Source organism: Podarcis cretensis (assembly GCF_951804945.1).
Source record: "Podarcis cretensis genome assembly, chromosome: 12".
In the NCBI taxonomy this organism is placed as follows: domain Eukaryota; kingdom Metazoa; phylum Chordata; class Lepidosauria; order Squamata; family Lacertidae; genus Podarcis; species Podarcis cretensis.
The window spans coordinates 38,149,950-38,163,761 of NC_137181.1; the positions used below are offsets into that span (position 1 = coordinate 38,149,950).

The window sequence follows — 13,812 nt, forward strand, 5'->3', positions numbered from 1 at the left end:
GAGAGACCAGCATGCAGGGAACTAGAGTCCTCTCCTCTCTTTTTCATGTTTCTCATGAATCCATGTGGATTTTACATTCCATTGAAGCTTTTTTTTTAATTAAAAAATACGTATTATTTCTCCATGGAAAAGAAATATGCCCATAGTGAATAGTTTTCAGGGCTGAGCCTCTGACCTAGACTGGGTGGATGTACGACAATTACTCTGTCCCTTTCTTAAGGGTTAATCACAAGGTTGAAAACTCTGCAACATTCAGTCAGGATGGAGCTGAAGGCTGAAATGTCACTTTTGAAACAGGGTTAAGAAGGTCGCACAGCTGCAAATAATAATAGCTCGATGAAAATCAGATTCTGACTGCAACCCACTTCAAGAATAACATTGGAACAGGAAACAAGCCTGCGTGATATTCTTACGAGTTAAGCCGTACAAATTTTTGCAGATATTTTATTTAGTTATTTGCTTTTTATGCAGAGACTGAGAGGAGAACAGGGTCCAGTGATTTCACGCCATTCCTTTCCAGCAGTTGTGCAAAGACAACGTTGTGCTAATCTGATATACCCACAAGGGTAAGATACAAAGTGAGCAGTGAAATATTTGAGGAGTGGTCATTTGAGGAGTGGGCTTGTTGTTTAACGTGCTGTATTTCTGAATTCTTTTTTGTTCTCTGGAGGTGTTTCCAAACCTGTGGAAAATCTGAAAGGCCAACCCCCCCAAACTTCAGGTTACTTAAATATGTCTGTAATTTGTTCCTGGCTGTGTTAGGGACCATGCTTTGCAATGTATATTCACTAACCCCATGACAGATTGACAGTGAGGCTGTGCCCATGTTGGGCTGAGGTGGAGATACTGGTGGCCCTGCTCTCCTTTCACGTCGTTTGTCAGGTAAGCAGCCTCTGCATCTTCCTCCAGGAAAATATTTGCTTGGAATCTAAGACAGAGAGAGAGGCTGTTTACCAGCACCTGCCCCACATTGGCCTTGTTTCTGAGTTTGAAATGTGGGAAGAGCTTGAGGTGGTTTATGAGTGGGCTGCCTTGGTGTATTGAAGAGGGGTTGTGACTAAGTTGATTTTGATGTATGAGGAACATGGGTTAGATACGGAATGGCCATGCTGTCAGATTATGGGTGCTAGTGCAGGTAAATGGCAGGTTATGGGTGCTAGAGCAGGTAAGACAGTGCCACAGGTAAGAGTTAGGGTGGCATGTAGGAGGGAAGGGTTTGAGCAGTCATGGCAACATCCCTCCTTCCTGCCCGAGGGCATCTTGCTCAGGGTTCCTTCAAACTTGGCAGTACCACTGAAGATGTACCTGGACATTGTAAACTCTCTCGTTCAATTTTAAACACATGTCTTGAGATGGGGGTAGTGGTGGTGGTGGATTAATTTACACAAGAATATTACAACAGTATTTGGGTTTTATTTCCAATACATGCGAAAAAGTCCCTTCTCCCTATTATGTATCATTGGCATCTTGAGAGACAACGGAGTGCGCCTCTGGGGGTGAAGTTCAACTGCTGGAGAATCACAGTGCCTGCTGTGGCTGTAGAGACCAGTAACTCATAAGTGCTGCCTCCTGCGTTGTTTTTGCTGCCTTAGCAGCACTGAAGTGACCTCTCTGGGGTGCAAGCTTGGGCATTGTGTATGGAGGTCCTGGGTTGCCCAGACAACAAGACCCTCCTCTCAGCCTTGCTGATGTGGTCCAAAGGAAAGGAGAGCAATACGTTTTACACCAGCTTGGCTGCAGGAGTTGCCTATGTATGATATGTACCGTATTTTTCGCTCCATAAGACGCACCTATTTTTTAGAGGGGGAATGCAAGAAAAAAAAAATTCTTTAAAGGGAGTGCTGAGCAGAGCCTATATGCATCCCAGGCTCTGCTCAGCGCTCCCTTTCACAAGCTGCGTGGAGCGTGTGTGCAGCGCTTGTAGGCTTTTCCCCAAGAGCTGCACACATGCTCCACGTGGCTCTTGGGGGCTTTTCCGGGAGGTGGGGGAAGGGACTGAGGGGCTAAGCCAGAAGCTAGAACAGCAAGAGGGAGTGCTGCACAACTATCCCTCTTGCTGTTCTGGCTTCTGGGATAGCCGTGCGAAGCCTCTTCAGGGCAGCGGGATGAAGGCTCCCACTGCCTTGAAGAGGCTTCGCGCGGCGAAGCCAGAAGCCAGAACAGCTAGAGGGAGCGCTGCGCAGTGATCCCTCTTGCTGTTCTGGCTTCTGGGATATCTGCGCAGCCTGCATTTGCTCCATAAGACGCACACACATTTCCCCTTACTTTTTTAGAGCGAAAAATACGGTATGTATATATATGCAGCTTATCACAGTCACACAAGCAGTTTGTGAAGATTATGGAAAAATCAGAATGCACTCCCTCTCCATAGCTATGTGAATTACCCATTAGAGAATACACATTAAACAATATTGACCTGAACACAGTTCTGTCTTCAGCCAATCTTTATCCACACTCTTTCAGTCTGAATGCCATGTATCTTTCTGCCTCGCGCTGAGTGAGTGATATTTCATCGGTGTGTCAGGCTTCAACAATGCAATGGGCTTCCTAGCATATGTAGGCTGCCAATACCGTGCTTTACTTGGTCACTACAGGGCAATGAATTTTGAAAGATGTTGTTAACATCTACATTAAATCCTAAGCTTCTTTTCACTTGCACAACTACGCTAATACTTTCAGAAACTGGCATATAATGATTACAAGTACAGTTGTTTCGATTCTGAAATTAAGATGTCAGTTCCCATATATTTTACTATATACCATATGTCTGGAATTTCCTAGATGCAGCCAGCATTCAGTCCTCGCAAACAGTGCCCAGGTGGAAATTGCTGAAATGTCTGGGGAAACCCTGGTGTATGGCCCATGTCAGTAGTGTAGATTTGGATGACTTTAATTAAAAATAGCTCAAAACCTCATTTTTTAGCTCAACAACTTTGGGGGGGGGGAAAAGAAAAAAGCTCCACAACCCTGATTTCACTTACTTAAGTTCAGTGGGATATCCTTTCTACGGACTAAGAGTTTGTGGAGATATTATCATTCTGCACGGTCTCAATCCTATCTGTACTTGATCTTTGAACTCTTCGGTCTGCTGTCTCTTTTGTATAGTCCTGTGCTGAATTCTTTTTAATGAGATCTGACACAAAGAATCCTGAAAGGGTGGGCTAAATTCACAAGGGATGGAAATGTTTGCAAAGTGTTCCCTCTAAAAAGTCTTAATTTCCCCCTGTTTTCCTGTTACACAAGCTGGTCTTCCACCATGACCTGTTCCTTTGGTCTTCCTGTAGCATCTGTACCAACCAGCTTTACTTCACCTCATGTTCCTGAGCAGCAGGAACATCTATGTTGAGGTGGGTTGAGGAGGGAAAGTTAATTCTACTTACTGCTGCACTAGCTGCAAAAGTTCTGCTTTGTACAAAGCATAGCTGTCAACTGTCCCTTATTTGTCGGGAAAGTCCCTTATCCCAGCGCTGTGTCCCGCTCCTGTCCCTTATTGATGATGTCCCTTAAATTTCCCAGGTTTCAAAGGAAGCAGCTCCTCTCCCTCCCTCCCTGCCGGCCAGGGAGGAGGCAGGCTCCAACTGTGTTGCTTGGCTGCATTGCTCACCCATTAAGGAGCCTAAGAACGACTGGGGGTGGAGCTTGCATGCCTTGTGCCGATCAAATCGGCCGCGTTGCCTGGGGACTTGCCTTTGCTCAGCGCTTCGCTGCGGAGAGGTGACGGTGGTTTTCCTTGCTGCATCCCCTTTGCCGGGTTGCTGCGCTGTGGGAACCACCGCTTGAGGCTTCGTTTGGCTCCTGGCTGGGTTTTCTGCCTTTGGCTCAGAGGAGCTCAGAAGTTGAACATACCTGTGTTCAGAAAATCCCTTATTTTGGCTGCTGATCCCTTATTTTCGAGGCTGCTGGTCCCTTATTTTCAAATCTGTGAGTTGACAGCTATGGTACAAAGTGCTGTCCTGGGTGATTCTCCAAGGCCAGCCTTTGATTTCTTAGTACCCCAAACTGTTGACCTGTGAGTAGCACTTTAGATGCAGCTGCTGCTATTATACCCTCCAAGTGTCCTGATTTCCCAGGGACATTCCTGGAATTAAGAAAGCCACCATGGCTTCTGATTTGATCCTGGAATGTCCCCATTTTCCCTACCAGGGATTTTTTTTTACCAGGAGTTTGTTTTTATCTTTATTCATTTTAAGACCTGCTATTTCTCCGAATTTTTTTATCTCTTCTAGTGTGTTTGGGAGTGACTCTGTTGGTTCTTCTACAGATATCACCACATCATCTGCGAAAGCTTTTAATTTATATTTTCTCTCCCCCACCCCATTCCTTTAATTTCTTGATTACGTCTTATTCTTTTCACCAAAACTTCTAAAACTATTATAAACAATAAAGGTGACAGTGGACAACCTCGTCTAGTTCCTTTCGTTATTTTGCAATTCTCAGCCAGTACATTATTTACTATCGATTTTGCTGATTGTTCAGTATATATTGCCTTAACTTCTTTTATAAAAATGTCTCCGTAATTTCATTGAGAGTTGCTTCTTGTGTTAAAATTGCTAAAGCTCCAGAAAATTGCGGCCGAGCCTGTTTCACATGTTACAGAAAATTTAGTCCCGCATTCATAGATAATCCTGTAGTTTTATTCAGATTAAGATATGTTCGGTTGTCAGCTTCCACTGAGGAAAAAGTAAGACTAAGGAAATCCCACTTTATAATGGAAGAAAGAAAAGGAGAGCTGTGACCCACCTTATTTCTCCCTCTAGTTTCTATGTAATATTTGAATTGAATACTGCCCTGCTGCGTACAGTTCTTTTGATCCAAGACAATTGTTTGTGGGTTGCCATAAAATTTTCTCACCAGCTTTTCCCTCTTATTTAGATAGCACCAGCAGAGCAATAAAAGCCTGTGTTGAAATAGCAACAGACTCTTCGCTTGAAGTTTGCCTCTTGACCCAGAGTTGAAGAATGTGAGCAGGACAGTGTGGTACCTTCTTCTAATAAATGTAAAGTGTAAGTTTCTCAAAGCCTTTCACTAATATGAAGCATTTTAAAGATTTATTAACACAAAATGAAAAAGGGTATTTTTGGAAATACTAATTTCTGATAAGTAAGAAATTTCGATGGCGTCTTGATGCATATCCATATTAGAGTTGTCCAATGTAATATAAGCAAGCAAGCAAGCAAGCAAGCATGGCATTAGTCTATTTCAGAAAGAAACCACTATACAGTGGCACCTTGGTTCTCAAACGCCTTGGTTCTCAAATGCTGAAAACCCAGAAGTAAGAGTTCTGGTTTTCAAACAATTTTTGGAAACCGAACGTCCAATACGGCTGTCGGCTATTGTTTCCAGGGCACCTGCACCAATCAGAAGCTGCGCCTTGGTTTTCGAACATTTCGGAAGTCAAGCAGACTTCCGGAATGGATTAAGTTTGGCGCTTTTGTTTTTGCTATTTATTTTGCATTTTTGTGACTGTGTGTAACCCAGTTCAGCTACTAATTGATTGATTGATTGATTGATTGATTGTGTAACTACGGAAATGGATAAAAGCCCCCCATCTAAACAATGACTATCATCAGTGCAGGTAAGAAAAAATAATAATTTTAATTTTTATCATCTACAATACTGTCTTTATTTATTTTATAGTACAGTACATTGATTATTGCTTTCATTGTATGGATCAAAGGTCTCATTAGATAGTAGAATTCATGTTAAATTGGTGTTTTAGGGGTTGTTTTTGGAACGAATTAATCTGTTTTGCTTTACTTTCTATGGGAAAGCGTGACTTGGTTTTGGAATGCTTTGGTTTTGGAACGGACTTCCGGAACGGATGAAGTTTGAGAACCAAGGTGCCACTGTAGTTTGCTCAAGGGCCAGCTTGTCCTGCTAGCCTGGAAATGACTCACTGCAGCAAGAGAAGCCAAGTGAGATTTTTAGGTTGACCCACCGCCTGCTCCTGCTTTATTTCAGCATTCTCTTTAGGCTTGTTGTGACTCAGTTTGTTTCAGATGACATATGTGTTTATCAGTGTAAGGAAACAATATTATAGCCACCCTAGTAAACACAGCTTGCAATTTGCAAGCATCAGTGTGTACTACACTGTGTCGCAGGGCGTTGGACTAGATGAATCTTGGGCAGTCCTTTCCAACTCTACAATTCTATGATTCCATGAGTCTACTGGAAATCTCCCCCTCCTCCAAATCATTGATTGGTAAAAGCCAATGAAACATGAGCATGTGTCCCATTTTTTCAGATCTACCTTCCTGGTGTCACTTAGAAGGTTCAATAGCCTTGATAACTAGAGAAGTCCAAATGTATATAATCTACAGTTGTTAAAACTATCGCAACAGCAGCCAGCAAAAATACAAGCACAAGTCATGATGCAGTGAAATATGGGAGTGGAATAGCAATTTCCCACACTTTCACCAGCTTCACAGTTTGTGAGAGGTTTGCTATATCAACCAAGAATGCCAGTCCCAAAAATGGGGCAATAATGTGACAGAATCTCCAGATTTTTAAGCTAACAAATATCCCTGTAAAATTGAATCAGAATGACTCAGAGATATACAGTAGACGAAATGGATGTAATTTGTTGCTAACGAGTTCACTGGAAGTTCTAAACTTAATAAGCATGAGTTGCTATTTTATGGATGAAGGTAGCAAAGCAATGGAAAGCAACTTGGGACTACATTTGCCACAAGGAATGTTCCAGAACTGAAGCGAGTTTTTCCACGGAGTGACATGGTCAAAACTGTTTCTCTAACAAGGATCCAGATATTTGCAATTTAGAGTATTGGTTTCCCATTATATAACCAATTGAGGCTTATGTAAACCACGCCCCCCCAGAAAGAATGCTCCTGCTCAACATTCCAAAATATATAGTATATTCTTAATAAATCCATTTTTTGGGGGGGGGAATAATTTCAAATTATTCTTTTAGCTCTTCCCGCTTCTTCCTGTGCTGAAGTCACATTGCATCTTTCCACACATTAAAAGAAAGAGAGAGGAATGCAGTGGCTCAGTTGTCAGGTTGTGTAAAGTCTGTTTTCTCCCCTCATCCACAATGTGGGGGCAGAATGATGGAACATTATTTTCAATAAATTCATGCAAAGGACAACAGGTGGATTATATATGCTTTGTTTGTTCATGCAAAAAGGTCTTTGTATACCTTCAGAAGTTATTTCATTACACTCATTATTTGGACAGCAAGGGTTCGATCTATTATGGAGGAAGTGCCTGTGGATCCAATCCTATATTGGAATGGATCAAATCTAAAAGAGTGCTTTCCCCAATATCAACCCTCTTCAGCCCTATGATCAGCAAAGGAGGCTCAGTTGGTGGTTGGTGGTGACCCACAGCCAGGCCTTCTTGGTGGTGGTCTCCAACTTTTGCAGTGCCCTCCCTCATAAAATGCTTCCATTTCCTTCAGTATTAACTTTTAGGAGAAATTTAAAAAGATTCCTGTTTACTCATGCATTTCATTATTAGCTAGAGAGTACCTAACTGATTTTAGGAGTTTTAAATTTTCTTTTTAGAAGGTTGTTTTTAAACTGTTTTATAGCAGCTGTTTCTTTAGAACTGTTTTTAGAGGTTTTCATTGTATTGTTTGATGATCTCCATCCTGGGCTCATTTGGAGGAAGGTGCAGAATATAAGTTTAATAAATACATCAATAAATAATATTTAATCTTATCTTCTTAATACTTAATCACTGCTCAAGATAATCACTTCAGAGTCTTAGAAAAGGCTCTTAAGCATTATGTTTGAAGTGATAATCACTAGAAGAGGCAAAGGTTAAAAAGGTATACAGTATTTAATTTGTGATATTTCTGAATAGCATCGGTAGTATTATCTAATAATAACACTGAGAATAATTTTTCTCCAGATAGAAACTTCCTCTGACAGGATAATTCTGTCTTTGTTTTAAGTGCACAAATATGCTCTGGAAGGGCACTTATGAGCAGACACTAGGAAGTTTGATTTTAGGAGTTAAGGGTGGGTGGTAAAGTTTCTGTGTATTGTTGATGTTTTTTTATGGGGGCCCAGGCAACTATACTTTCTATGTTTTCTGAAGTTTAGGGGTTCCCTTTCCCTCCTTTCCTTTTAACATGTAGATTCATGAGGAATCAAAGATGAATTTGGAACAGGAGAGGCCTTTTGTCTGCAGTGCCCCAGGCTGCTCACAGGTGAGTTGAATGGCTAGGAATACAAACCAAGTCTATAGTTGTAGCATAACTTCTTCTGGTGTATGAACATGTATCTGGTCTTTTATACATTTATCACAGATTTTTAAAGGCTGTTTGATATTGCTTGGATATTTTGTTTTAGATGTTGCTGTTATTGTATATACTAGTGGTTCCCACTTGGTGGCCTGCGGGCCTCAGGGGGTCCGCCTAACCCACCCAGGGAGTCCATGGCACATACCCATCAACTGTCCAGGGCATGTCATTTTGGGAGACCATGCTCATGCAGGAGTACAGCCCAGAAGACACGCATCCTGGTTTTGTGCTGGGACATGTTGGAGGGTATGGTGACACCATTCACCTAACCAAAACTGCCACAGAGATTCCAACATTTTCAAAAGCCATTGCTTGGCTTTTGAAAAACAGGAGGTCCGCAGTACTTAGCTAATTGGGAACCACTGATAGAAACTATATTTAGGATCCTGCAGCACGACCCCAAAGATCCTGTGGCGCTGTGGGTTAAACCACAGAGCCTAGAGCTTGCCAATCAGAAGGTTGGCGGTTTGAATCCCTGCGACGGGGTGAGCTCCTGTTGCTCGGTCCCTGCTCCTGCCAACCTAGCAGTTCGAAAGCACGTCAAAGTGCAAGTAGATAAAAAGCAAATTAACAGGTTGGTTGCAGTATCATCAAATTAACGCCTTATGGAAGGAAGATAAAAAGATTGGAATGAATGAGAAAAAATCTAAGTTCCAGGTAGAGATAATAGAAAGCAAAACAAAACTGCTATCTAAAATGTATGATCAGCTATTAGATTGGGACACCAAGGACGAAGAGGTCAAGGAGGTTATGGTAAAATGGGCAATAGACATTGGATATAATTTGGATTTTGACAAATGGACGAGGTTGTGGACTAAAGGAATGAAATTTACAGCCTGCACTACCCTTAGAGAAAATATGGAAAAGATGATGTACCGTTGGTACATCACCCCTGTGAAATTGCAAAAAATGTATAAGACTGGTGATAAAAGGTGTTGGAAGTGTAAATCCAAAGAAGGAAGTTTCTACCACTTGTGGTGGAAATGTGAAAAAGTTTAAAAAAATTGGGAATCCATATACAACGAACTGAAAAAAATACTTAAATACACTTTCGTTAAAAAGCCCGAAGCCTTCCTTCTGGGAATGATCGGAGATGAGATTAAAAAAGAAGATTATATAATGTTTCAATACGCAACTGTAGCTGCCAGGATTCTGTTAGCACAAAATTGGAAAACCCCAAATATCCCGACCGTTAAAGATTGGCAAATTAAATTATTTGAATATATGGATTTGGCAAAAATGACGCAGAATATCAGACAGCAAAAAGGTACAAAGTTTATTGACGATTGGACCAAATTCATAACATACATGGAAACAAACTCAAGAGACATAAAAATCACAGTAGGTTTAATATAACCCTTGCGATGTGTAGACGATATAAAATGAAAAACTGCAGAATGGATGTAATATTTACATAACCCAAAACCGAGATGGAGGGAAGTCAACCGTTATTTGTTGTTAATTAATGTTTGTCTTCTGGTTTGTTCATGTTTTTTGTGTTGGTTGATGTTTTCTTTTTTCTTTGGTGTGTGCTGTTTATTTTTTTGTTTGTTTGTTTGGTTATAGAAAATGAATAAAAAGAAGTTTAAAAAAAGTGCAAGTAGATAAAATAAGTACCGCTCCAGCGGGAAGGTAAATGGTGTTTCCGTGCACTGCTGTGGTTTGCCAGAAGCAGCTTAGACATGCTGGCCACATGACCCAGAAGCTGTATGCCGGCTCCCTTGGCCAATAAAGTGAGATGTGCGCCACAACCCCAGAGTTGTCCGCGACTGAACCTAATGGTCAGGGGTCCCTTTACCTTTTACCACCACCCCAAAGATCCTGTGGGAGGAAGGGCAAGATAGAAATAATAAATAAAGCCACGTAACACAATTATGTAGCTAAGCTATACAGCTGTCCCTAGTCCAGTGAAAATATGCTTTACATTTTGCATATATTTTTATTCTCTGTAAACTGCTTTGAGACCCAGATGAAATGAAAAGCAGAGCAAACCTTTTAATAAATAAGAAAAATAAAATAAAATAACTCCAGCCCTTTGGGGACATCTTGTGCAGTAATAACAAGTGGTTCCTGAAACAACATTTTACAGTGTGGAGTCATAATCTGGTTTCCCAAAATAATCTGCATTCTAATATTAATTGAGCTGTTTTGGGCTTTTCCTTCCCCTTAGGATTCTCCATGGCCTTATAATTATTATGGCAAACGTTGGCATTCCCATGGGTTTTATGTTCATTGATGGTGGCATTTTGGCTGCTTTGATCCCAACACTGAAATATAACTATTAATATTTATGATGATATCTATAGACTATTGTCTAAGCACACCTTGAAAAGTATAGAGAAAGGGGAGGGAGAACCAAAATATCCACTAACCACCAAAGCAACCACCACTAGAGAAATACATTTGTGTGTGCCTTTATCCTTATAGAAAATAGGTTCTCTTAAATGATGGGTAAAGATTAATTTTACTCATTGCATCATTGGAGTCCACCCCTTCCCACATCCTTACCGTGTTGTCGTAATGCCTGAACCAGTTACCTTAAGAACAAAAAATAATGTGCTTTGCCAGACATATATTCAGAAACGAAATCTTTCCTTCCTTTTGTGTTTGCTTGACAGCGTTTTCCAACAGAGGATCACCTGATGATTCACAGGCACAAACATGAAATGACTTTGAAGTTTCCTTCACTGAAAACAGATAACATGTTATCAGGTAAGAAGATAGGAAAGGCAATCGGTTGTCAATTCTGATGTGGATAAGGATAAACATTAGTTTCGTGCCAAGGCCCCACCCCACCCCCATTGCCCCATCTACCAGGAATAAGCAGACAAGACACATTAGAATTTGGGTCAAATAAAGCTACAACTTTACTGATTACGGGCGTCAGAGGCTTGGCATAGGCACTGGGTATAACCATTGACTTCTGGAACCATCTGGGTCAACCTGAGAGCAGGGCCATCCTATGACCTATGTCAAAAAGGAATGCCCCTGAGAGATCGCTGTCTTGAGGAGTGATTTGTTCCTAGCTCCCAGCTGGGCATCAGGATGGAAGCAATTCCTCTTGAATCCCTTTAACCGGATACTGTTTCCCTCGGAGGCACAGGCAGAGGCTACAACCTCCCTTCCAACCAAGGCTTACCTGAACTGCCAAGTTGTAATGGTTGCTATGAGGTAGGCAAAACTGCCAGACAACAAGCCAATTGGTCAGATGGGGGGGGGGAATCCTGCTTGGCCTTGAAGACGGCAGCCAACGAGGTCCATAGCAAGGTCAAGCACAAACAAGAAAACCAATATACAAAGGGAGGGAGAGTGGGAGATCTGGTGAATAACTGGGCGCCAAGGCCAGGATGGGCTGCTTTTTATTCCCCAGGAGTGGACCCAAGGGAAGCCTTCTGCTCCATTAGGCCCGCCCCTTGGGAAAGGCCCACCTTCCAGCCTGCCTGCTATTGGTCAATTGCACAGGCAGGCTTGGATTTGAGGTTCCAGCAGGCGAGGCAGATTAGCCCTAATGTTCAGGACTCAGTGCTGGATCACAATGAGGGGTGCTGGCCCACAATGCTGTCACACCTTGGATGGTAAATGTTCATTTCGTTGTTTAGTTATGTTCTCAATATGCAAAAGGCAAACCACAGCTAATTCACATTTTCCCAACTGAGTGTGTGATAAATTAAATAGGCACAGTCCTGTTTGAGGAGTTCTGTGGTGAGTCAAAAGTGTTGCTCCTGCCCTGTGATGCTTAGTTGTGTGTTGTTTCTTCCAGTGTTTTGTTCTTTGACAGCACAAACTGGTACAGTGTTGAAGAAGCCTGAACCATTTCCCATGGATTTTTTTTGTTTGTTTTTTGCACAAATGTACCTTTGCTATACATGCTTCATCCTCCAAGAGACATAAATATGGGAAATTGTGCTGTTTTCTCCACTTTCTAATTTTCCAACCTTTGCAGCTATGTTATCAAACAAACAAAAAGTCAGAAACAAACTATGTGCAATTGAGCAATATATATAGCTGGCACCGTGTGGGGAAAAGCTGAAGAAGGGAAGGGACATGATAGAGGTTTACAAAAGTTATGTGTGATGTAGAGAAAGCAGATAGGGAGATGTTTTTCTTCCTCTTTCATAATACTAGAACCTGGAGTTATCTAATGGAGCCAAAGGATGGGAGAGTCAGAACAATGAAAGAAAGTGCTTCTTCTGCAACACAGAGTGTGGTTAAGTTATGCAAAATCAGGTGATGGCCAATAACTTGGAGAACATTAAAAGGCAATTAGGCAAAATTTGTGGAGGATAAGGCTTTTTATGGTTGATAGTCACTGTGACTAAATAAAACCTTCAAGATTAGAGAAAGCAACATGCCTCTGGGTACTAATTGCTGCAAAAGGTCAGTAAGAGAGGACTGGTCTACCCATAGAAATCTGGTTGATCATTGTGGAAAACGGGATACCAAACTTTGTTCTCATCCAAAAGGGGTCTTCTTATGTTACAGCTGTCTCTAATTGCCTTTTCCCATTTTTTGTATGAGAAGCAGCAGGGTTTTTTTTAATTTAAAAAAGCATATATTTTTATTGGCTTTTATAATTTTACGAAGCTAAAAATGAAAACAATAAGTAAGACGTAATAACAAAAAAGAAATTTCCCATGTTCCACATCCTCCCACCTCCCTAGCCCTCAGTGGTACAGTTAGATTCCAGTGGAACCTCGCGTTGCGAACGTGATCCGTGTGGGAGGCACGTTCGCAACCCGCAGTGCCACGTCTGTGCACATGCGTGATGCGATTCGACGCTTCTGCGCATGCGCAAAGCGCAGTTTAGTGTATCTGTGCATCCGCCAAAACCCGGAAGTAACCCGTTCCTGTACTTTTGGGTTCGGCGTGGTCCGTAACCTGAAAACACACAACCCGCAGCATTTGCAACCCGAGGTATGACTGTACAAGTCAGTGAAGAATTCTTAAGCTTAAGCTTATAGACTGGCTGATTCTAGAGAGCTCAGCTGGTTAGATCATGGTGCTGATAATGCCAAGGTTGCAGATTCAATCCCCATACAGGTCAGCTGCAAGTTCCTGCTTGCATGAAGTTGGACTAGATGATCCTCGGGGTCCCTTCCAACTCTACAATTCATGATTCTATGACAGTTTCATTGTGCAACTTGGAGTAATCGGAAGGAGTTCAGGGGGAGTTTTGTGTATCCATTGTAGTGGAGATAAAGAAGAACTAGGTGGACAAGATGAGCCTTTGGCTCTTTGGTAGGGCTCTTCTTACAAGGGATGCTACTTGTATACAGCAGGCACTCCCTCAATATATAACCCCCCTCCCAGTGCATGGTGGGTGAGGTCCAGTGCTGAGGGCCTTCTGGCGGTTCCCTCGCTGCGAGAAGCCAAGTTACAGGGAACCGGGCAGAGGTCCTTCTCGGTAGTGGCACCCGCCCTGTGGAACGCCCTCCCACCAGATGTCAAAGAGAAAAATAACTACCAAACTTTTAGAAGACATCTGAAGGCAGCCCTGTTTAGAGAAGCTCTTAATGTTTAATAGGTTATTGTATTTTAGTGTT

General features: G+C 42.0%; 1 protein-coding gene across 8 annotated transcripts in view; it reads left to right on the forward strand.

The window, feature by feature from the left end:
- The window catches only part of CREB5 (cAMP responsive element binding protein 5), a 266,685-nt gene that overhangs the window by 53,953 nt on the left and 198,920 nt on the right, over positions 1-13,812 (forward strand). For 4 of the 8 annotated variants that reach the window (XM_079948043.1, XM_079948040.1, XM_079948046.1 and 1 more), the window contains exons 2-4: positions 4,873-5,003; positions 8,105-8,176; positions 10,888-10,981. In XM_079948043.1, coding sequence (XP_079804169.1) covers positions 8,123-8,176; positions 10,888-10,981 — 148 coding nt within the window. In that variant the 5' untranslated portion in view covers positions 4,873-5,003; positions 8,105-8,122. Of the gene's footprint in view, positions 1-4,872; positions 5,004-8,104; positions 8,177-10,887; positions 10,982-13,812 lie in introns of those variants that run through there. The other 4 variants (XM_079948042.1, XM_079948045.1, XM_079948044.1 and 1 more) reach the window with 4 other exon arrangements.